Raw genomic sequence first — 24,601 nt, 5'->3', positions numbered from 1 at the left:
ATTTAATTCGGTAAAAGAATATATTACAGAATCAATATATTCTAAGTCCAAAAAAAGGGAAATATAACCTGAACTGTATAAGAAGATCCTATGAAAACGGTCTGAAGATAAGAATATTTGCCTCTGTACCAACCGAACATGGAAAGTGACCACTACTGTTTTTAGTAAGCTTCAAACCTTTGTTAACACTTCTTCCCGCCATGTCATGGGGGTACCTAACACAATGCCGAACGAAGAACTGCGTCAGCGCAGGAGCCAGATACATGTAGACGTGTTTACCAGGAAGCGGAAGTGAAAGGGGACTTATCCACATATTGAGAAAGGGGACAACTTCATTCCTAGCTATGCTGAGCAATGGAAATTACTGTGGCAAAATGATCGACGAGTAGTCGCTCTAGAACTGCATGGCGCAGAACAGTACAGGAAAGGTGTAGGCTTCTCACAGAATCTGATTGTTGTTAGATTCTTGTCTGAAGAAGACTTTAGGCTTATGTCTGCCACGGAGGCACTCACGTCAAATCCCCAAGGTTTTCACTTAATGAGCGCAGAATCAGACATATTTGGTACAAATTAACCTGACTACAAACAGACAAGGATCCTTTCGGCAGCGCAATAGAATACGAATATCAATTTCGAAGGAAAGAAATGTCGTTAGTAAAAATAAGGTTGGGACACCTTTGAAAAGTGGTGAAAATTTCCCGAGTGCAAACGGCTTTGCTTTTCAATTAACCTCAATGAAACCCGCATAATTGCTATCAATAATAGCGACCTGAACAGAGCTAAACGTTTGAAATGACGGTGGTAAGTACGAAGATGTTGCGCTGGATCATATTCGCGATCGATAGGACGCTGCACCTATCGTAGAGAAGTAACGAGAGAATTCACCCAAACACCGCTTTCGATTAGCGAACCAGATCAGGGCACGGGGGAACAAAGCGTGGAGAAGGATAAAGGATAAAGAAGAACAAGATGTGAGATTCGATTTCGTCATTGATAGTAGAATCAGCGTAACGATTATCTCTTTTGACTTTCCCAGCCTTATCGGGAAAATCCGAAAGCATCAAATATATCAAAACCGACAGCGAATTTTCATTTGCTTCTTGTCTGAATAGTTGGAATTAGGACTGTATTGGATGGTTGAAATGGAATGTTACTCGGCTTAATGTAATATATTAGACTCAGATTTATAGATTTTTAAATGAAACCAGTTTATCGTCTTCATAACATACTTGGCCGTCAGACATCATCCTTGTTACACTAACTCATCGGGAACTTGGCTAATTTGCAAATGGCTCAATATGTACCTCAATTTTGCAGAAAAGCTTGTAGTATACATTTTGAAGTTTAGAATGAAGAAGTAAGAAGAAGAAGGTGGGTTCAAAAAGTAAGGTAATTTTTAAATTTCGCGTGATATCTAGTCGATTTTGGATCAACGAATTTGCCTCAAATTTCGTGTACAAAACGGAATCGGGTGTTCCATTCAGCGTTCTGAAAAATAGACATGAAAAGTAGAAAAGCTTATTCAGGAAAATCGAGGAAATGTTAGTGATCAAACTCGCTTTGGGCGTTCCAGCACGTCAACAACTAATGAAAGCGATGAAAAGTCAACAACTGATGAACAGTGAAAATAGTGTTGAAGAATCGTCGAACCACCATTAAAAAAGTTGCTGATGATGTAGGCGTCTTGTTTGGTTCATGTTCAGCAACTTTAACGAATGTTTTGAGCTGTATCAGCGAAGTTTATTCCGAACCTGCTTAATTTTGACCACAAGGGCATCGCTCAAGAGCTACTGGATGATATCAATGATGATCCTGATTTGCTCAAAAGGATCACAACCGGGAATTTGGCCCCCTGCCACTCTTTCCTCTTCTCAAAACTAAACAGGCACAGGAAAGGACGTATATTTGCAACAATTGGGAAAATAAGGACTGTATCGCATAAGCGCTTATCAGAATTGCTTCAAGGATTGGAAAAAGCGCTAACACAAGTGTTATTTCTGAAGGGGATTAATGCTGGCATAAATGCTGATAAATAAATAAATATTTTTTGGTAAACATAAAATGTCAGCTTACTTTTTGGCCACATCTTGTATATTCTGTGAATTTTCTAAAGTCATTGTCGCCAGCTTCTTCTGTCACTGCGGATAATTGTTCAACTGACACCAAAGTTTTTTTCACTTCCAACAATTTCAGATAAAATTTGGATTTATGGGTGAAGTTGCGGGCAGTGTTACCATCGTAAGTAGTGTTTTTCCCATGTCTAATTTAATCTTGTTAGAAGTGAAATTTTTTTGGAGTTTAGAGCCATGAAGCAGATTGCAATTCTTTGCTTCTGTTGATCAGGCTTCCTATTTTCAAAATTCAACATTATAGAAACTGTTAAAAATGCATTTAAAAACATATATAGCAGCGCATATTCAAAGCAATTTGAATTATCGTATTATACTTTCCCATCTAACGCAGGCATAACTACATAGTTCGTGTTTAACTTCAAGAAGACCTAACACATCGTTCAATAAGTCCCGGGACTAGCGTAGAAATGGCGCTAATAATGCCATTTATATACCAAGGTTCAGAAGTACCAACCTTCAGATAAGATGTGTCAAAATTTGATGTAATTCGAGACATAAACAAGAAAGCTATAGTGGTTAAACTGACGCTACCTTTGCAATCGTGAAAAAATGGACCAAAACGAGTTTCGTGTGTTGATAAAACATTGTTTTCTAATGGGGAAAAAACACTGTTCAAGCTCAGCAATGGCTTGAAAAACGTTATCCGGACTCTACTCCGTCGAAAACAACCATTTGTCGGTGGTTTTCGACGTGAAACGCGGTCGTGCTGATACAAATGATGCGGAACGTTCGGGTCGGCCAAATGAGGGAGTAACTCCTGAAAACACCAAGCAAGTATTGAAAATCGTGATGGGTGACCGCAAAATGAAAGTGCGCGAGATAGCTAAGATGGTGAACATATCAACTGATAGTGCATTTACTATTTTGCACCAAAAATTGGCTATGAAAAAGGTTTTTTCCAAATGGCTGCCGCGTTTGCTCACAATGGAACAAAAGCAACACCGTATCAATGATTCGGAGAGCTGTTTGGCACTGTTTACTCGCAATAAACAGGATTTTTTGCGTCGATATGTGACAGTGGACGAAACATAGATTCACCATTTCACTCCGGAGTCAAGTCGGCAATCAGCTGAATGGCGTACGACCGGTAAAAGCCGCCCGAAGCGTCCAAAAACACAACAGTCGGCCGGCAAAGTGATGGCGTCCGTATTCTGGGATGCGAATGGTATAATTTTCATTGACTACCTCGAAAAAGGAAAAACCATCAATAGCGACTACTACATGGTGTTATTGGATCGTTTGAAGGCCGAAATAGCGAAAAAACGCCCACACATGAAGAAGAAGAAAGTCATCTTTCATCAAGACAACGCACCGTGCCACAAGTCAATCAAAACGATGACCAAATTCAACGAATTAGGCTTCCAACTGCTTCCTCATCCTCCGTACTCGCCGGATCTGGCCCCCAGCGACTGCTGGCTCTTTGCGGATCTCAAAAAGATGCTCCAGGGAAAAAGATTTGGCTCAAATGAGGAGGTGATCGCTGCTACTGAGGCTCATTTTGAGTCAAAAGACAAATCGTTCTACAAACATGGCATTGAAAAGTTAGAGAAGCGTTGGAATGATTGTATAACCCTTGAAGGAGATTATGTTGATGAATAATAAAGAATTTTGCCGATAAAATGTTGGGGGGGCAGAGGTGAGGCAGCGTCTGACGATTTGCCTCTGTCCTGGTAAGAAACTGTAAAGCCGCCATCGCTTCACTTTTTTTGAGAAGTTTGGGTGCAAGCCCTAAGCGAGGGGTCCGTGGACCAGGAAAGAGGGAGTAAGTTGCTTCCCATTTGGTCCAGTCCTGCATTAAGTTGATGCGGACTTAGGACCCCATCATTCCTAAAACGATAAACTGTTGTTTTCATAGTTAGTCCCGGGACTTATTGAACGATGTGTTATAATGGTGGGAAGTAGTGAAGATCTTTGCATCGTTACCGTTTTCAGCTCTTCTGATATGATTCCAGACATTTCTTTGCGCCGGCAAAAGAAGCAGATCATTTCATGGGGACAAAGGAAGTTATAAGCACTAGGGAATGATTCCAGATGTCTATGTTACTTTCTTATAGTATTCTTTACTTATGAAATTACTTCACGCATTAACGCAACCTGGATGAAGTGGCGTTCCACAACTGATGTCCTTTGTGATCGACGTATCAACGAACGTCTCAAATCTAAAATTTACCGCAATGTCGTCCGTCCAGTCGCTCTCTATGGTTCTGAGTGTTGGCCGACTATAAAAAACAATGAACGGCGTCTTGCGGTAATGGAGACGAAGATGCTACGTTGGACTAGTGGCGTCACACGTTTAGATCACATCCGAAATGAGGATATCCGCGATCGTTATGGGGTTGCACCGATCGTGGAAAAGTTGCGAGAGAGGCGTCTTCGATGGTATGGTCACGCAATTCGTGCAAACGAGAATTCACTTGGAAAGATTGGTCTGAACATCGAAGTCGATGGTAAACGACCAAAAGGCAGACCTAAGCAACGGTGGCTTGATACGCTGGATGGGGATTTGAAAGCCTCGAGATTGCACCCAGATCAGGCATTCGATAGAGCCAAATGGCGAAGCCGATCACGACGAGCCGACCCCGCTTGTGAACGGGACAAAGGCTAAAGAAAAAGAAGAAGATTGTCAAGGAGGATTTGAAGGTTTATATATGCTCCTTTTTTAGTTGTTTTATCTTTTCTGAGTGAATAATGTTGTCTTTTTGAAAGATGCAATGAAGTTATTATTGACAACACTGTTTGGCATATATTTTCAAATTTGTTTCCGTCCAGAGCTAAAAGCTTAGTTTAATTTGACATTACCCTCTAACTTCAATTTTGTCCTCTGCAAAAGCTCTTCCCCAGAATAAATGCAGTTCGCCTATTCATGTTTTGCTTGCGTGAACAATTTGAAAACAGTTTTCATCTATTTATTATATTATGATATAAGTGTATGCACCTTCCCCCAAAAAATCCTTGGAAGGCACAACTTTCACTGGAACCAACTCTTATTTTTCTAAGAAATTTGCCTTCACAACGATTGCAATCTTCGCGTTAATCTGTAGCAATTTTGAAGCATTGAAATATATATCTTTCAATTCACAAGATCTTGTCTTCTAAACCGTCATCAGTTGCGAGTTGGCGTTATAAATCTTGCAGAATTCTTCATAGACCTCCATTTGTCTTGAAATGATGGTGCCTAAGCCTAAATTTAGTCCGAAAACAATACCCAATTAAAGAAAAAAAAACAAAACAAGCGATGTTACCAATGAAACAAGCTCGAAAAACTAAAGTACACACCAAGCGGGGATACAATTTTCCGGTAGTAAACGAATAGTATTGCAATATAGGAGGAATATTATTGCATTTAATAGGAACCACTTGGGATAATAAATTGGAAACTTGTCGAGGCGGCAAATCAGCAAAAAATCAAAATTAACAACTAAATGCGAAGAGTCCTAGCTTTAATATTTTGTATTTTTCGAAGCTGGAGTTTCCGGAAGTTTTGCGATATCTCCAAACAAAGTTTACGTTTACATAACGGACAGGTCATAGACAGCGTATTAAAAAAAAATGTTTTACAGTGAGCTCTATTTTCCGTTCCTTCCTCACTGAGGAAGAGGACAACTGGTCCTCGAAATACCGGTATATGAGTAATAAAAACTATTTATTCGGCATTTAGAAAAGAAAAATTAGTGTTTGTTTTCCACTTTAGTGGGAAGTCGTCAAAAATTATAACTACGGACTATATAATTTTAAAGTTCTGAGCTGTAAAAAATATACACGACTTTATATGAAAATTAATAAAATTAAATCGTGAGCAAAAATTCACAAATGAAAATTATACATCAACGTTCTGGTCTTGCTATTATAAATTTTAAGACATGATAAAGAAAATAATTATGATCTAAAGATAGAATCAATTCCCTGATTAAGTTTTTACCCTATGTCATGGGTGATGCATTGACTGCGCCAACTGTGCGTCGGTTATATTCTACACTCTTCTGAGAGACTGATATTGATTAATTCAATTCTCCAGTTATTCCCGCTTATTTTTATCTTTATAATAAACTCAAATCTCGTTCGCCGCTAATATTTATGCTATTTCGAGTTTTATACAAAATATTAATTTGCCTAAACACTGTGCCGCGTAGTCAATCAATCACCCCCACAGCTTCGATTTTTCTATCAAACATAATTTTCATTTTTTATTACTATTTGTATACATGGGATCCGTGGATATAAAAGAAAAAAAAATTCTGAATGCTAATGAGGTGCCCACACTGTTTTCATTAAAACGTATGCCAACCTAGGTAGAATTATTCACCCAAATTAAATCAAATAGACAATGTTTCGATATCTGGTGTTGAAATGCCCCTCGACAAAGAGATCAACTGAAAATTGTACAAAAGTTTCTAAAATGTTATAAAAATGGCTCATTGTAACCAGTTTGTTGCTTATCTATTAGATGAAAACTATAACTTTATCTTAGATAGTTTCATCCAAATTAAATTGCGCGCCCAATATTTTCGGAAAACTGAGTACGGGAGGCAGAAAAAGATATGCATAAGGTAAACTGCTCATGGAAAACGTATCCTTGTAGAAGATCTCGTTGAAACTAAGAGAACTTGGACAAGCTGCTTTTCATCCTAACCTTGCATCATAAAGCACAGAAAATATAACATTCTCATTATAAATTTTGGACACGCGCCGAATTTGGCTTAGATTATTATTCATATTTACCTTAATCAATTTATTTTAACTCCCACTTGAAGGTTTCGACACCAACAATGGAAGTCATTAAAAGGCCTTTGTTTTTCGGCGAATTAACCGGGATTTGTGAAATATCAATCCATTGTCGGATTCCGTCGTCATGAGCATAGCACAAAACACTGTCTAACCAGAAGATAGCTTATTGTAGGTTGCAATTATAATCAAGACGATGTGAAGAAATCTGGGTTTGTTCGTTATTATTCAGAATTTCTACGTATATTTCATTAAAAGCTTACAATAAAACGCTCAGAAATTCTAGCCATTTCAAGGTCGGTAAACTTTAAATTTATGCCACAACCTACGTGAATATCGTTCAACTGTGTTACTATCTGCCAGCAGATAGTAGCCCGTGGCCAATTCAGATACAACATCCAATCATCAAATTTCACCGATATTATACGGAAAATAGAAGAAAAATTCAACTGACCTGCAATAGCCATCCATGGATAGAAGGTGTGATTGCTCGCCTGATGTAGACCGGTCGCTGCTGTTTGTGCTGCAGTCGCTCCCGAAATTGTGCAATTTGCATTCCAAGCTGTGCCTGTTACTGCTCCGGCCGAGCCGCCCCGTGATCCTGGGCTTCCACCCGATGTGTCTAAATAGCCACCTACGCGGGAATCTGGGGTGCAGGCTGATGGTCGAACGGGTACAGAACTACTTTGGCCACCGGCCGCTCCGCTTCCGGCGCCACTTGATCCGGTGTTCCAGCCGCCCACCACGTCCTTGTAGCCATTTGTATCGGCTGAATTTGTTTTGGCACAATCTTTGCTGTACGATCCATCGCCATAGATTTTGCTGCAGGCAGCCGTGATACTCGCATCGTACGGGGAGTCCTGTGTCGATCGTTGCAGATGGTGATTTGCGTACGGAGTCATGCCGAGGGAAAGGGGGAATCCCCGATATGCGGCCGCCGCGGCTGTGGCGGTCTGGTCGTGGTGTCCGGCCGTACCCATTCCCATCCCGGTTGCCTGGTGCGGGTGGCCGTAGAAGCCCGTCTGTTCAAAATACGAGTTCATTGTGGCCGTGGAGAGAATTTTGGCGGCTCTGAACTTCAATCAAAACAAACAAATTCGCTCAGGACTCACTCGGGTCCTTTATCGTGCGATCTGCACTTCTTTCGAGGACTCGAACCAATTCACCTCACGTTCACTGTCTTCAAAGGATATTTTTCACACACTCGCCAGTTATCCTCAAACTTTCACACAGCACTGTGGGCTCTGATCGTCAACGATCGGACTGTGTGGGCGCGTTCTATTGGAATTCGACTGAATTCAGGGTCATTTTGATTATCAGCCCGAAATTCTACTCGCTGACGCACCTCAAGCCTACAAAGGGAACAGAACAACTCACGCGGCGGGTAAAGCACCCAAACAAATCTAGTCAGGAAATCACTGAAGCACTTCTCACAGACGTTGTTGCAGGTTCGTCTGCTGTGAGTCGCTCTAGGAAATGTGCACGAAACTGTTCAATCACTGCCCGCGCGGAAACCAATTCCAGAATTCGAGCACAATCGCTTCCTAACCAAACACGGGCAATAAATCTCACGGAAATCGTCAACAAATTGAGCGAGCGGAAGAACGCGACTCGATTAGAAACTGATCGAAGGCTGGCCGTTGCGATCCTCTGATCTGATTATTTATTTCACTGCCGACCTGTCGTCGTTCTCGTCCATAAAAAACCAATAAAATCGCAGTCGCTCTCGCCGTGCCTTCGCACACTCGCCCGGCCGCAATCAAATTAATTTTTATTATAACTTTTATTATTATTTTTACGATTATTTTTATGGGCATGTAAACAAGCGATCATCCCGTCTGATAAACCACGCCACACACTTAGCTGCCACTCGCGGTCACTGTGCAGTCCGCAAGTCGGTATTAGCGAAGGCGGTCAAACGCCGTTCAAAGGAGGAGCCGCAATTGTCAATTGTTTTTGGCTAATTACGTGCGGGTCAAGTCAACTTTTCACTGCCCGAGCATCAAGCAAACGAACCAGGGACGGAGCCGATTGAGTCGACAATGGTCGCAAAGTCGTAAATCGAATCAATTCTGTCGCCACGAGCAGGAGTGCAGCGATTCGACGTCGTCGTCGTTGTGCGGGAATTTCCCAATTGTGAACTGTGGACTACTTGCACTGAGGTAGCGCGCCTGTACTAACCCGCTGCCCACGGACGAATGTTCACTGGAAGGCGATTCTCCGAACTGAGTCCGCCTGGACTGAAGCTGAAACTGATCCGCGCCGCGGCCGCACGCTGTCGGCAGCCGCACGGCCGTGCGTTCAGGTCCGCCGCGCGCTCGGCCCGTCGTTCGTGACTCGCTCCGAGCTGCTTTGTTGTTATTCGAGCGCGCACGTTTTTGCCCCACGAGCCCGGGAACGAGTGCTCCACGCCGCCACTGCCGCCAGGGCCGTCGAGAAGATGGAACACTGCGGCCACACTACGCCCCGCCACCCACACACCCAGCCAGGCGGCTGGGAGGCAGCCTCCGCTCTCTCCGCCTCCCGGCCGAAACTCCTGTTCGACGCACCGCGACGCGCTCCGTCGCGCCCCGCCGGCCCGCGCACCCAGCACCCGACCGATTCCCAAGTGTGCTTTGCGCAATCTTTTATTTCACTTACACCCATTTCCATTATAAATGGGGCCATCTCGTTATGATGTCGTCGTCGTACGTCGTTCTTCGTCGCTATGTGCGCTCGTTCTCGGATTTGTTTTATGTATTTTATGGGACATTTTATGTATAGTGTGTGGCGCTGCGAAATGAAGGACTTGCAATTTGATTCCTTGCGAGACGAGGAAGGGATGCCGAGGAGGAGGCGCAGGCGGCGGCGCCAGGGGAGGGGTTCGAGGCAGCGGCAGGAGCGGGGTCTGGGAGCGTCCCTGCTCTGCTTCGACGTTCCGCTACTTTGGCAGGATGCTGCGTCCGAGATGAAGGACATTTCTCGGCAGGCAGTCAACAATTCAGCGGGTGACAGATTGCGCTGCTGCTGGCGGTTGTTCGGTGATCAGTGGCTGTGGGTTCAGTGCTGTTGGCGTGAGAGTTGGAAGATGCATTTGCCTCGGTAAGATGGATGCACTTTGAGATGCTGCCTGCGAAGATGTGCGCTCCTTGCCGGCGATGCTGGGCGTTTAGCAGCCGATGAAGTCAGGTCTAATGTTTTCATTTGCAATGGCTCTACCGATTCATAGTTGCGTAGTAATTAACTCGATACTATTTTACTTCCCTTCCTCCTGATTAATGTGCATGGCAAGAGCTGCCGTCCTTCAAATTCGTTGCTCTTTTTTACATTATTCTTATATTTAATCAGATCGATATAAGCACAGTTATGGTGCATACGAAGGATTAAGATTAAATAACAATCGAGACACCTCTGCGTCAGCCATCCCCCCTTTTACGGTAGCTGCTCCAAAATTAGAACCTACGAATTTAGGGCAAACGATTTAACCCTAATTTATGACCTTAGAAATTCGTTTTCCTTATGCTTTATTTCCCAATATATAGCCAAATTCCCGTTCTTTTCTTTGGGTGGGGTAGGTCGGCTAAACACTGGGTGCTGAATTCGCGCTACCGTAACCCATTGGAATACCAACTAAACACCTCTCCGGCATCAGAGAACTAGCCAGGAACCGTCTCAACCCATTCTCCCGCCTCAAGGGGCTTTCAAGTTAGGCAATTCCTTCTACCAAAGGAAGGGGAGGGGAGGAAAGGAACTATTAGTTCTACTAACCCGCTGAATGCGTGAGCGTTCACAGTTCCCACCTTTCCCTCAAAATGCGTGTAACAGACTCGGGCAAGTACTATGGCCGTTGTTGTGCTCAGTGGCTAATTTTATAAATTGTTAATTTATAAATTTTAAATATACATAATTAGAAAATGAATCAAGTGAGTCAACACAAAGGAGAAATATCCACCTCGTTGTCGAAGGGTGTCGCGACAGGAGACGGGCAATCTACGACTGATCAATACGCTAAAAGAGGAGTTGTTTAAAAACGTAAACGATCCTTTTAGGCACAGCGGTAAAATATTGAGATCGCTGACAGGAAAAATGATGTCGATCGGAAATTGGAGCATACACCAATTGTAAGTACGACCAAAATCTAAGTTGGAAACGGCGTCAACGCTACAATCAGCGACGAGAAAAACGTGTTCTCAAAACTAGAGGTGATGATCTCGAACCTGATGGTGCTATACGATCTATGTATTTTGAGGTACGAAATGAGCTACACTGCTCCAAGAAAACAAACGCAACAGTAGAAGTAGCAACACGAACGTCCTCAAAGTCACCCGGTAGGAACCCGGACTAGAGGTGATAACACAGCAGTGGATCGCCTTTGAGACGGAAAAGAAACACCAGAGCCCCGCAAACGACATAGGGATACTAATAGAGAATCCCCAGAGCGAACTCCAAAGCGAAAGAATTGGAAAACACAACCGGCGCAATCAATAGTCTTACCTAGTGAAAGTTTACTAAACCATTGGGACAAACGCATCAATGAGTCTACCTGGACTAAAGTAGAGAAAAAGGAAGACCGCAAAAGAGATCGCGGCCAAATGCGCTGATTAGAAAAACAACAAGCGAGCTGACATATGCGGAAATCTTACGGAAGGTTGAGGCAGACAGTTCCCTCCAGGACTTGGATGAACATATGAACAAGATAAGACGCACGCAGAAAAGCGATTTACTCCTTGAGTACTTACTCCTGGGGAGAGTAAGTATTACAATCCCGTAAAAGGTGTACAATAGTTCTTCAAGGACGCGGTGCGACTTTCCCTTAACAGAATAATAATAAGTATTACAATCTCCATAAGAAGATTGGAAGTAAAAGTGAGCCAGGAGTCAATGTTGATTGAGTACAAGGACCTGGATGAGATCACCACAAAAGCGGAGATCTGCGGGGCCTCAACTCAACTTGTACTAGATTCGATCCTTGAGTCCAATGTGATCAAGCTACGTAATGTATGCGGTGATACCCAGACGACCACAATAGCCTTGCCATTCGAAGCAGCGAAAAAAGCTATTGCTGTCGGTAAAATTCACATTGGCTGGGTCAACTGTCGACTGCGAGTGCAGATATCGCTAAGGAGATGCTTCAAATGCCTGGAATTGGGACACATTTCAAGAAACTGTACAAGCAAGTACGATAGGTCTAAGTTGTGTCGAAGATGCGGAGAAGACGGGCATATTGCCAAAGAGTGCAATGCGAAACCTAAATGCCTGTTATGCAGAGAAACACAAAAGAGTAACATCAACTATATCACAGACAGTTACAAATGTCCGGCGTTCACGAAAGCGATTTCAGCTTTTGGTAAATACAGCTGAATACTTGACAATAGTAGCCCAGGACCTGCTATCCCAAAGCATGCTTGAAAATAAAATTGACGTTGCCATCATATGTGAATACTACAAGGATCTCTACAGTGGTGTTTTTATATCGGACAGAAGGGAAAGAACGGCAATCTGGACCTGTGGAAACAGAACAATCAAAGACACGAACAATAGGCCAGAAGGCGAATTCACACGAGCCAAGGTAGGCGGCATTCACATATTTAGTTGCTACGCTGAGCGGAGAGATTAGATTCTGAAGCAAACCATTACAACCCAATAAATATACCGGCGATTTGAACGCTTGAACCGAAGACTGGGATAGTCGCGAAACAAATACAAGGGGCCGCATATTGCTGCAAATGCTGGTGGCGTCAATACGTTTCGGAGAAGAGATATGGGAATCCCACTATGATTTCGAATCAATCTGACGATAACTGTATCGATTCTCGCCACAGCAGCATCTGTATTCCTTAGTTACATAATGTTCATAGTTTGACGAAGCAGTCGTATTAAACCCCGTGCAAGCATGTAGACATTTCTTTTCCTTCTTTTCTCCATTTGACTAGCATTCAAATTAAACCAGATAGGATACCCGTAGGTGAGCACCGGTCTAACCAAAGTAAGATAGCAAATAATCTTAACCTTCCGGCTAAGATATGAAACATAAAAGAGTCTTCGAAGGGACATGAATGTTTTGCGAGGGCTTTGTAGCGTGACTTTAACTGGAGACGCTCGTCAAAAGGCATTCCCAGGTATCTAACGCACTTTTTATGAGGAATGCGCTCAGGTTTATCCTAGTTCGTGACAATGTGAAAATTTTTCCAATTCCTTTTCAAGTTCCTCCTGGCGTACGCCAAGGAATTTCGAAACAGAATCGTTTCCCACTTTTGGGCGTTGACTTTCATCCACCAGCTGTTCGTGAAGAACTTTATATCACTGAACATCTTCTGAAATTCAACATGCACTTCGGTTGCCTTCTTGTGTGCCATGTAGGCTGTCACATCGTCAGCAAAGACAACCAATAGCCTTTTAGGAGATTTATTAAACTCGAACAAGTTGAGTAATTCGACGGCAAATTCTGCGAAAAGTGTAGGCGCAGTCAATGTTCCTTGCTGTAATCCATTCAGAACATGAAATTCTCTACTAATATTGAGACTTCCGTCCGTGATGACAAAGCACTTGCCATACAGCATACTACGCTTCATCGCTACGAGGTGGCTGAGAAACTCGTTCTTCAAGAGTCTGAAAATCAGCCCATACAACCAGACGGTATCAAAGACCTTCTCCATGTCTATAAGGCAAGCGCCTACACGCTCACCATTGTTAATCCATCAGCAAATATCAGACGTTACCTTCGTTATAGCATGTATTGTCGATCGATGCCCAGATCGAAATTCGGATTCAGCATTAGACAATAATTTCTTCCTCTTGATATGTCCGTTCAAGGCTTTCAATACCAAAACCTCAAACGCCCTGCTGATGTTAGGCAGCAAACTGCTTGCGCAGTAGCTCTTAGGACTGGCTAAATCCTTGCCTCTCTTTAAGATCGGGAACAATCGGGCTTTCTTCCATTGTCCTGGAAAGAAAGAATTGTTCAATAAATTATTGAACAAGATGCAATAATTACGAATGGCAATGTCTGGTAAATGTCTGAGGACCACGTTGGAAATGCCATCCATACCGGATGATCTTTCATTGTTTACCTTTCTAAATAAGGAAGTTAACTCTACACAGGAGACAAAGTAATTAAGCAGATTATGACTCGGTATGAGATCAGCCAGCAACGCAGAGCAGTTTAGGATAACTGTTGTGCCGTTCAGGCTATATTTGAAATTGTGGACATCTCGTTCCACAATTTCCAAAAGTCGCGTTGGCTCTAAGTCCGTTCTGGCATAATTGGCTCATGCATCAGCAATTACACTATTTGTGCATATGCCTAAGTTAATAAGGTGTTGCACTCGCTACCACCGATTTTGATGCTCGGCACGGTTACTCGTGACTTCTTCCAGAATAACAGATTTATCGTTGTAAATATAGCATTTGAATCGCTTTGTGAAATACCTTTTAACTTTCCCTGCTATTGGGAGTTCACTTCATTTATGTAATATTGGCGGATAAGATACCGCGTGGTCTTAAGGAGTGATTTGAACTCAATCAATATGGAATGATGAGTGAGGACAGAGGACAGACGACAGGGGACAGGGGATAGAGGTCAGATAAGAGAGGATGGAGGACAGAGAGACAATCGGTGCCGAAGAGACAGTACCGTCCAACAGCGCTGACACCTTCGTCCTTTGGGCCGATCTCGGCGCCTGCTGCCTTGTGACCTTAACATTGCGGTATGCAGGACAACCACGGTACGAAGCTGGATGTCCTCTGCCTCCGCAGTTGACACAGGCGGTTTTATCCCCTCTGCAGAGGCCAACCGAAACAGAAATGGTTTCTCAACCATTGATTCAAAAGAATCTCGACTTGACCAAGACCAAGTTTCTAACAAAAAGAAATAGCGAATTCGATCCAGACAAACCGAATCCACTTCTGAGCGGAATGAAGCAAGAAGATGCAAATGTGAATATTCGAAGGTGAATCAAGAAATCCCCCCGTTGACAATGAAGAAGAATGGATCCTTGATTTAAATGACTATTTTCAATACCCCTTCCTCCCCTATCTTCTATTATAACTGTTATCAAAACTAGAACCTAGATCGAAAAGTATAATACTTATCAACAGTATTTAACCGTCCCTATTCTCTTGGATATTTGGGGATCCCGATAAACCGACTGATGCAATTCGTTGCGTTCAAACTTTCCCTCGCATTTCATCTCAATTGATTAACATAATTAAAAAATTAAATTTAATTAAATTTTCATGGGCACATTTCTTTCCCTTTTCTGTCTTCTGTCCTTCGTATTTTTATTCTTTCCTTTGTTTTGTTAATCATTGATAATTTTGAAGTCAGCGCTGATTGGTGACTCTGAAGATCGTATAATGAACACACCTCTTTATCTATCAATATAATTCTCAACAAAGGACTTCATAAAAAATGTCATGATTTTTGACAAATATTCTTGCTTGCTGGCTCTGCTACCGGAATATTTTGGCATCCCTATCTCATATACTGTTTACTGTGCTGTATTCTATTTTGTTATTATCTATACCAGTAAGGATCCTCCAATTATTCACCCTCTAAAATCCTAAGTAGTTGTCTAATACCAATGGCTAAAGAATTGTACCTACAGCGCCGAAGTTAGTCAATTGCATTTTCGGTGGATTGTTCCATCAAAATATTTCACTCACTATCATGTGCATTCACCGATCGTGGTAGAATATTCCTATGTCCTTGTCCATGGGATATTTCATAAACACAAAATAAACAAGTCGGGAAACTGGAACCTGAACGGTTCCGCGTGTACATGGCTAAATATTGAATTGTACCCTATCTTACAAAGATCCATTTATACAAAAAAATGATCTGGAAAGTAAAAAAAAATTGTACAATCCCCCTTTTGCATGTATGGGGAGCCTTCCTTTAAACTTAACGTAAATTTATGGCACTCACTATGCGTACAATTTCATAGTTCCCATAGGTCCACCAAATTTCGTTGGGATAGGTTTAGCCGTTTTGGAGAAAAGTGCCTATGACAGGCTGACAGACAGACTTTGAATCGATTTTAATAAGGTTGTTTTTTACACAAAACCTGTTTTCCAATTGCGATTGACAGTCCGATGGTCGGGTTGGTTGAGCGTTAGCTTCTCAATCTCATTACCACGGATTCGAATCTCAGCCGTCATGGATGTTTGTGTTCGTCTTCGTGTTGTCCCGCTGTTGTAAGCTTATCACTTGCACAGTATTAAGTGTGATGATAACCAATCTGAAGTAGGACGTCATTGAGGATCAAATAGGAAAAAAAAACAAAGAGACTGTCTGGATGTCCACACTACACACAAGAGACATCCAATTGGGATTGAGTCAATTTGCCAGATCTAAGTTACCAATCATATCATCAATCGGAAAAATGCCAATATTCGGCTCAAAAGTTTATTATTTTCTAAGGAAATGGCTTTAGATTTTTTTCTCTGGGAAGCTAATTCTTTATGTTCAACCGACAACCCTGTAATCTAGTTAATAATCATTCCTTGCCTAAGCAAGTGTAGTTCCAAATCATACATGAGAAATCGTTTCCTTCGGCAACGTCTCCACTGCAATTGACGAGGTGCAAGTCCTGCCTTCTTGGTGTCATTCAAAACCGCTAATCTTGAGCGCCAATTATAGCTGAGGCCCTAGGCCGACGAATGTATGTAACCGGAGGCGAACCAAATGATTAATTGAGATAGTCGTTCTGCAATGACCTTCACTCCTTCGACCATTTTTCGCTCACATTGCCCAGTGGCGATTGAATCGCAATAGAAACCAATTTCAGCTCGAGGGATGGGTGATTTGTTATGTGAGGACTTCAGGCATACCACCGTACTAGGGGGGTAGCTGCAACGGGTGCACTGCACAGGCTGCAGCCATAATGCATCGCCACTACTTCTGTAGCTTTGACTAGCCGAGCGTTGAAATTCGGTGGAATGTTGGCGCCACATCGCGTTCACTTTGGAGGACAGCCCCTCGCCGCACTTGCTTCTGTGTGTGCACATACTTCATTTTCAGTCGCCGCGTTTTTTCCACTCTTTGTTTTATTACTTATTTATATCGCCAAGATTTATGACGTTTTGTTCTCTATTTTCTTTATTTTTATTGCAGTCGTTTTTCTTATCTTCTCTCTTCCCACTTGGACATGCAATGCATGAACGAAATTAATGGCTTTCCCATATGGCACAATGCAAGGCACAAGCTTTTGTTTATGGCATGTCGTCCGTCAGTTCTGCAGGACATTCGGTGTCGGAATTTAACACGCATTCGCCCATTCATCATTATCTGGATGCCATCTTCCTGACCTGCCTATTAATGTATCGTTTACGAATGGTGTGATTATAGTAGTTGCAATGTTTCCTCTATTTGTGGTGGGAGTAGTGTTGATTTAGGTCTTGCGTTCATTGATGAATTGACACGAAAACTCGGGAATTCGTATTATTTACAAGAAGGGATGAAATATCAAAGGCAGTTAGAAAACTTAGCGAAAACGGGTCCTCAGCCACAATTGACCAAAATGAAACAATTCTTTCCCAATCACGATAAGCATATCTGTACCGGAACTCCCACAGCATACCCACGTCCACTTTCAATCTTATTTCCTCGCATACATTTGCTTTGGCTGGAATTCAAACATGTGTGTCAATTCCAAAGAGCATTTGTAAACAAAAATATTGCACGTCTCATTTTCTGAGATTTTAACAACATACTTTTTTTGCCTTCTACCAATCCATTATCGCGTCGCCCATCAATCGAGGAAAGCAAGAAGCGCCAACCGATTCAACATTGTATGCAAATTAATCCCAAGCCGACAAATATATGTTTGCAATCGTAAAAGAATAGAATTTTGATAAAAAGCTGAAAGACCCCACTGGCAGCCACTAGTTTGCCTATTTAAAGATTCTTACTTGCATACACACACATAGTTTGATGTTAGGAATAAATGCCTTCAGCTGATTTGAAGAAAAAATTATAGATTTCTGATAACATGATAACATTTCGTTACGCTTAATTTTTCACACTGTTTATTATAAAACAAACTTCAACTCGCTTTTAAACAAAGATAAATATTTGAAGAATGAAGTCTGACTACTAAGTGGGCCAGCTGGTTACCAAAAAACTGTTAAGCTCTGAAGATGGAAGAAATTCTGCAAGCCCTTTTTCCGGTCCACCAAATCCCAGCTGACGCTGGCGATGAAGCAATGGCTACTGAGGAGTGCCGACTCTTCACTGCAAGGATCTATAGAAGGCGGTCCTATCCATGAAGGACAGAAAGCACCAGGATATAAGCCGAACTTACTACTCAGCGCGTTCAAAGCATGTTTGACAGCTGGTGTTTCTCCCTCCCGCTGGAAGGTCGCGAGGCTTGTCCTGATAAACAAGGGCAAAAACGAATTGCGAGGCACCGTCAACGTATTGTCAGCTCAGTATGTTGGACACAGCGAAGAAGCTGTTTGAGGAGCTCATCAACCCAAGACTGACTGATACAATACGTTCTGCGGGAGATTATACACAACACAATATGGTTTTAGAGTAGGACGATCCACAATTGATGCAATTGAAGAGGTGGCCCAAGTGATGAAACTGGATAAAGCACACAGTCGCCACTGTCGGTCAGTAGTGCTCCTTCCGTTTGTGATATGGTGCCATGAGGCACTAGAAAACCGTTTCCATATTCCAGGCTACCTATTGCGAATATTGAGGAAGTATTAAAAGGACTGTGCCCCGTTCTACGAGAGCCGGGAAAGGCAGCGCAGAATGAAAGTCATATTGGAAGCGACTCAAGGATCTACGCCTTATACGATAATCATTTACGACACTGGGAATAGTGATGCGGCGAGTAAGCAAATGGCAGAACATGGATTCTTCCTAGCTTTGGAGAAAACCAAAGTCGTTGCCCTGGCCAAGAAGAGGGCTCCCAAAGTCCTCCCTATTCAGGTTGGTGAAACCATACTCTTGTCAAAACCGGCGGTGAAATATCTCGGCATCATGATAGGCACGAAGGTGAGCTTCTTCTAGCAGATTCGCAGCACCGCAAACAAGGTTGCGGCTAAAATGTTTTGGATTTGCAGGCTGATGTAAGATGTCGGAAGTCCTTTATCCACCAGACGCCGCTTGCTGATGCGCTTGTGAAGAGATAGCCCATATTCTCTGCGCATGGCAGCAATCTTGGGAAAGAGAATTGAGGGGTATATGGACCGCACATCTCATAAGAGACGTACGGCCGTGATTCAATCGAAAGCATGACTATTTTCTTACCCAGTTGTTCAGCGGACATGGGTATTTTCAATCTTACCTGAGCATAATCGGGAAATTATGACCACCCTTCCTTCCTACCTTTTTTTTCTACAGAATGTAGGAGCACCATCGCCATCATCTCTCGAAGGAAGGGTTTCTTGCGTCATCGGACACCGTAATTCAGGCCAAGCAGCAGAACGCGGACACTGGAGTCGAGGGCACGTTACATTCAAGGTATTCTTAAGGCGGCAAAAGGAAGATGGATAGAAAGGATGCCAGGATAATAGATACTCTCTGGATCTAAGGGCTTTTGATTATATACTGAATAGGCCTGGAATGAAGTAATGTGTCAAATGGTTCCCGGTTAGAGTCCTATACGCTCCAGGGGGGTATTTTAGCCTATCTGAGAAAGGAGTCCGGAACTTTATGTGTCAATGCATTTCACCTTCCTACCCAAAAAATCCTTTAGGTATTACTCTTTGAGGCGAGTTTAGGTTTTCGACCTCATACTTTTAGTTTTTAAACTTTCCTCCTCCTTGCGTCCTTCAGCAAGTCTTTACAATTACGGAGGCAGCTGCAAGCCCTTTGATTTGAAAACCTTCCTAATTATACTTCCCGGGCTAGTGTTTGTTGTCAATGTCTCGTTGAAGTTTCTTGTTTCGTCCATTATCTAACCGAAAGTCATGTAGATACTATCGCGTCTTCCACGATACTGAATAATAAGATAGTTGGTCTCCTCGTGTCTTCGCTTCGATCTTTTTTAGAGTTCAAATCATCAACTTGATCGGACCAATTAGGGGGAAACTCTTCCCCATTTTTGTTTTTTTTTTAGCAAAGCGCCTAATTTTCTAAAAACAGAGAACTAACGATTTCCTCTAGAGCAAAGGGAAGTCATTGGACATTAGGAATGGGCTTATGTATGCACCGATTCTTCAAGGACGTTTGGCATCTACGCCGGCGATTATGTCATTTTAACCTTGCCGCATTCTTGAGTTCTCCGTCCGCACTCATACGTTTCACGTGGTGCTCGCATGAGGATGCTGACTGGGCTCATGCCCACCAAAACCAACACCGTTGTGTAGGCCTCCGCTTCATCTAACATCATTCACATTCATCAATCACAGCCTAACCAAACGCAAAGTCCTTTTCCCGGACGGGATGCACCACCAATCCAATATGTATCACTTTCCACAGCAGAGGACTCAGTACCGAATCTTGTGGTACCTCTAGGTCTTCACCCGTTCCATACCTAAAGTCACCGCACCTTCTAGTTCACCACTATGTTTATTGCATCCAAGGTAGAATAGTTCCGCTAAAAGCAAGTTCTGATAGGCCATTTCGACGATGGGTAAACGTCTGATGTAGATAACTCTCGTCATCATCTTCCTCATAAATCAACACTTAGTGCCGGAAGAACTCGTGCGCTGGGTTAAATTGCATGATTCGAAAAGTAAAGCTCGAAGTGTGGCAGGTGTATAAAAAACCGCTTCATATATCTGTCGGTGTTCATCAAGGAACCGTCCTGTCACCACTTCTCGTTGTTATTGACACTGGCACACGGGACATCCAGCGCCCAGCGCTTTATGCTCATGCCGTCTTTCTAGCATCTAATAGCAAAGATGATCTCGAGTAACTTGTACAAAAATGGAATGTTCGCTCATGCAACACGGTCTCAGATTGAATTTGAATAAAAGAGATTTTTTGTCGTCCGATCCCCATGAAACAGAACTGAACGATTTAAATATCTCGGGTCAATGCCAATAGAAAACTGCGTTATGAAACTGCTCAACGCATTAGCGCAACCTGGATGAAGTGGCGTTCCACAACTGGTATACTTTGTGATCGACGAATCATGCGACTGAGGATATCAGCGATCGATAAAACTGCAGAAGTGTGCTCACGTAATTCGCGCTGATGACAGTTCACTTACCAAAATTGGTTTGAACATCGAAGTTGATGGTAAGCGATCAAAACCGACCAAAACAATGCTGGCTTGATATTCTGATTGGGTGGCTTGATATGCTCATTGGAGAGCCTCACGAATGCATCCAGATCAGTACTTTGGCAGAATAAAATGGTGAAACCGTCATGTTATTTACATGACACGATGGTCCCAAGATATAGGGCGAGGGTTCGAGGTAACGTAAACTGCACTATCCAACAGTAAACTAGAAACAACATGTTGAGATGTAATGATAAGAATGGAAATAGGAGATCAGGTCGATCATCCTGAGTGGTCGACAACGACCTAGAGGGCAGAGCTATCCCAAAAATCTAAACAAATTGGCTAAGTTGACACACAAAGATTAAAGCTCCATCAAAGTGCTCGGTCGACACGTCCTTGCACGCCTCTGTGCTAGCCAGGCTCGGGAATGTGAGGGGGTCCTTTGAGCGCTTTGATCCCTCACGCTTCATTACTAAAAACCAACGTGTCTATTCCGAAGCGTGGGTCCGCACCGGATTCTAAAATCGACATTAATAAGGATTTCGCGACGGCCTATCGAATAATAAACAGAACGCGAACTATTCCGGCTCACAACTTCGTTTGGTGGTGTCGGATAGAGAATCTATTGATTCTCAACATTGTTCCTGGCTAGGCTCCACGTACACTTGCCTTCAGATTTCTAGTTTTAGGTTTCACGCCTTTCTCCCCGGAAGCAAGTGTTCCTTCCCTACCTTTATGTGAAACGACTATCTCTTCGTTCCAGAATTTGAAGAAAATTAAATATTCTTTCTTCTTCGTAGGGATGAAGTGACGGGTGAGATGAATCCTTGATGGAATACGGAGGTAGTCTGCTATATGCTGTGCCGTTCCGTCCTCAATGATTCATCTTCACTCTGTTCTCTGACTCCAGACGAGGAAGATTGAATTCTCGCGATCCCTTTTCGCTTGTTCTTTTTTATTTAATATTCTGCGACGAGGAGCAATTCGATTGTTGTCTCTTCATAAAAAAAAACACTGTGTGTGGAAGTTCTCTGCACACAGTTGGAAAAAAATGTATGAGGTTTGGATGGCTTTTTGGTCATCCGAAAGTTCTGCGGGAATTGAACAGGAGTTGAACATTTAGAGAGGGGAGAGTTTTGGTTTGGTTTTCTTGGAAGGTGGAGGAGAAAAGGAAGAGGTGCTGGAGCGGCAGAAGAAAAGAAGAAGGTGCTGGAGCTGTGCAGAAAAAAAGGGAGAAGGTGTGGAAGCGGTGCGCCAGGAGAGAAAAAAAAGGAGGCGAAGCGGCCCAGACAGGAGGCAAGAAAAAAAGAAAAAGTGACAGTTGGAAGGAAAATAGAAGAATCCGACCCAGAAGACTGACGCCGCATCGTGCTAAACCCTCATTCGAATGTATTGTGAAGGAATTATTCTGAATAAATTCAGGCAGAAGAAGATAGAGTTCTTTGCTTTGTGTGACGGGAGTGATCGTGATTTTCAAACGTTGTGGTGAAATTCCGGAAAAATTTTCGTTAATAGAAAAGGACAGATTTTGAACAGCTAAGAAACGTGCGGATTCTAGCATAATATATTGATCGTTTCTGTAAGCATTTACACAATACGCCTGCTGGACGCCAAGTGGTTCATATTGTGTCCAAGAACGAATCATCAAGTTAGAGTAACATACATTGATAGGAATGAATTAATTTTTTATATAATTGTTTTCTTTATAAAAATTTTTTTTAGAATTTTGTTCACCAGCTTCAATCCGAGCTCGGAGTGACGTCCTGGGTGAGTTATTGTTTTTATTTTTCTTTATTTTCTTTTTTTTTTCTTTTCCTTCTTTGAATTCTATCTATTGTTTATTTTTATTTTCATTTTCTTTGTTATAACTTGTTATTAAATTTGCTCAAACGATGAATAATGATGCATAAATAGTCCAATAGTAGTTTGAGGACTTCCTCTCTTTCGTATCCTCCTTTCTCGGAACTTCTATATAAAGGGACATCCTCAAAATGAATAACTGGCCTGAGGATGTCGAGAAAGGGTGGGAACCTCAGAGGCCGTGCCTCATACAAGATCTGAGGCGGAAGAGACAATAATTGAGACGGTGATCCGTCGTGGATCTTCCCTTTTTGATCGCGGCACTCGGGTCCGGAGACTTACGATCGACCTGATCTCCTATTCCCACTGATATCATTTCAGAGATCAGCGAACGAAATAACTGACCTGCAGTAGGATATTCTCCACTATGCTAAGTGGCACCTAATGTCTCTTGGTGACAGGTCCCGCGACAGACCAACCTAGAAAACGCATTGAGTATCATTGAAAAAATGATCGGGAGCCGACTCCACTTCTGAAAAGGACAAAACCAAAAAAGAAACTTACTGTCAGCCTATAAGGTTATCGCGGCATTCAAGATTTTTCTAATTTCACATAAATAAAGATTTATTTGACGGAAAATTAGTTGTGTAGTTTTCAATGGTGTCTGATTTTGATAGACCGATGCAAGCATCATGAGAAGCGTTGGTAAAAAAAATTGTACAATGCCTAAAAAGTGCATCATCCAAATAAACATAAATCTTCAAGTGATTGAATTCTCTACATAAGGCTGTAAGCTGGAATCAGCCAAACCTACAAAAACGCATTCAAGCTAATTTACAATAACCAGCATCAAATCCCAACTCACAAGCAACACCGATTCATTCTGTCCGTTGACAAATTAACAAACAAACGATAATTCCGTGTGACTCGGGGTAGAAACTCCTAGTCGCCGGTATTCGGTCGTCAGCATCGAAGTCTTCCCTATAACCCTGGAACAAATGACCGCAGTAATTGCATAACCCCATGCAGTAAAGCAGCAAGCATCACCCGGCGTTTCGAATATTGCACACGAACTTTTCTGGACTCTAAAATGCCCCTTGATACCTGAGGGAAGTGAAATATATCATCTCCGCCCTTTGACCTTAGCCCCAATTAAATTTCTAGCCAGTTATGTGTACATAAAAGTTGTATACACCATTTTCGAGTGCACTTCTCCCTAAAAGTGAAGTGCAGTTTGGTTGGCAAATAATCGACACGGACTCCGAACGGCCATAAAACATTTTCCTGGACTGTGTGTCCTTATTAGTGCAGTCAGTGCAAGTCAATCGTCTTCAATAAACAAACCGAACGTCCACCAAAGCGTCCCGAAACGACCAATCTTGTCCGCATTGCCACTTTCAACTCATTTAAATCACCAAAAAGCAAACAATCGGACAATCATTTGCCACGGTCGCAAAAGGTAGGAAAGGAGTCGACGTCGAGGTTCGACCACCATCAAGGCGGCCATCGGGAATCGTTTGCTGCCTTGCAACTATCGGGAGACCCCGTACGTCGCACACCCCGCCTCGTGTGTATCTCCTTCCTCGAAACCAGGTAGAATCGGCTCGGTCATGAAAAGGATCAGAACAATCGCCGAAATGGTCCATAACGAGGTCGTAAAAATTTTGCTACCTAATACACTCGGCGATTTGATGACTTCGAAGATGCCATTCGCGTGCACCCTCCCCCTAGCCCGGTACCAGCTCCATAATCGACTCTTGCCAGGCGAAGCAAAGTGTGCCG

The 24,601-nt window shown here is 42.7% G+C and overlaps 1 protein-coding gene and 1 long non-coding RNA gene across 3 annotated transcripts in view; one reads left to right on the top strand and one right to left on the bottom strand.

Annotated features, from left to right (window-relative positions):
• Positions 1-9,084, bottom strand: part of LOC119651306 (homeotic protein ultrabithorax) — a 202,362-nt gene extending 193,278 nt beyond the window's left edge. For both annotated transcript variants that reach the window (XM_038054833.1, XM_038054834.1), the window contains exon 1: positions 7,309-9,084. In XM_038054833.1, the coding sequence (XP_037910761.1) occupies positions 7,309-7,897 (589 nt within the window). In that variant the 5' untranslated portion in view covers positions 7,898-9,084. The remainder of the gene's footprint in view (positions 1-7,308) is intronic.
• LOC119651307 overlaps positions 1-24,601 on the top strand; it is a 131,164-nt gene that overhangs the window by 85,701 nt on the left and 20,862 nt on the right. The window lies entirely within an intron of this gene.

This window comes from Hermetia illucens, chromosome 3 (genome assembly GCF_905115235.1).
Source record: "Hermetia illucens chromosome 3, iHerIll2.2.curated.20191125, whole genome shotgun sequence".
NCBI classification, from domain to species: Eukaryota; Metazoa; Arthropoda; class Insecta; order Diptera; family Stratiomyidae; genus Hermetia; species Hermetia illucens.
Note: the sequence above shows the minus strand (reverse complement) of the source record. Positions and strands in the feature narration are given on the sequence as shown.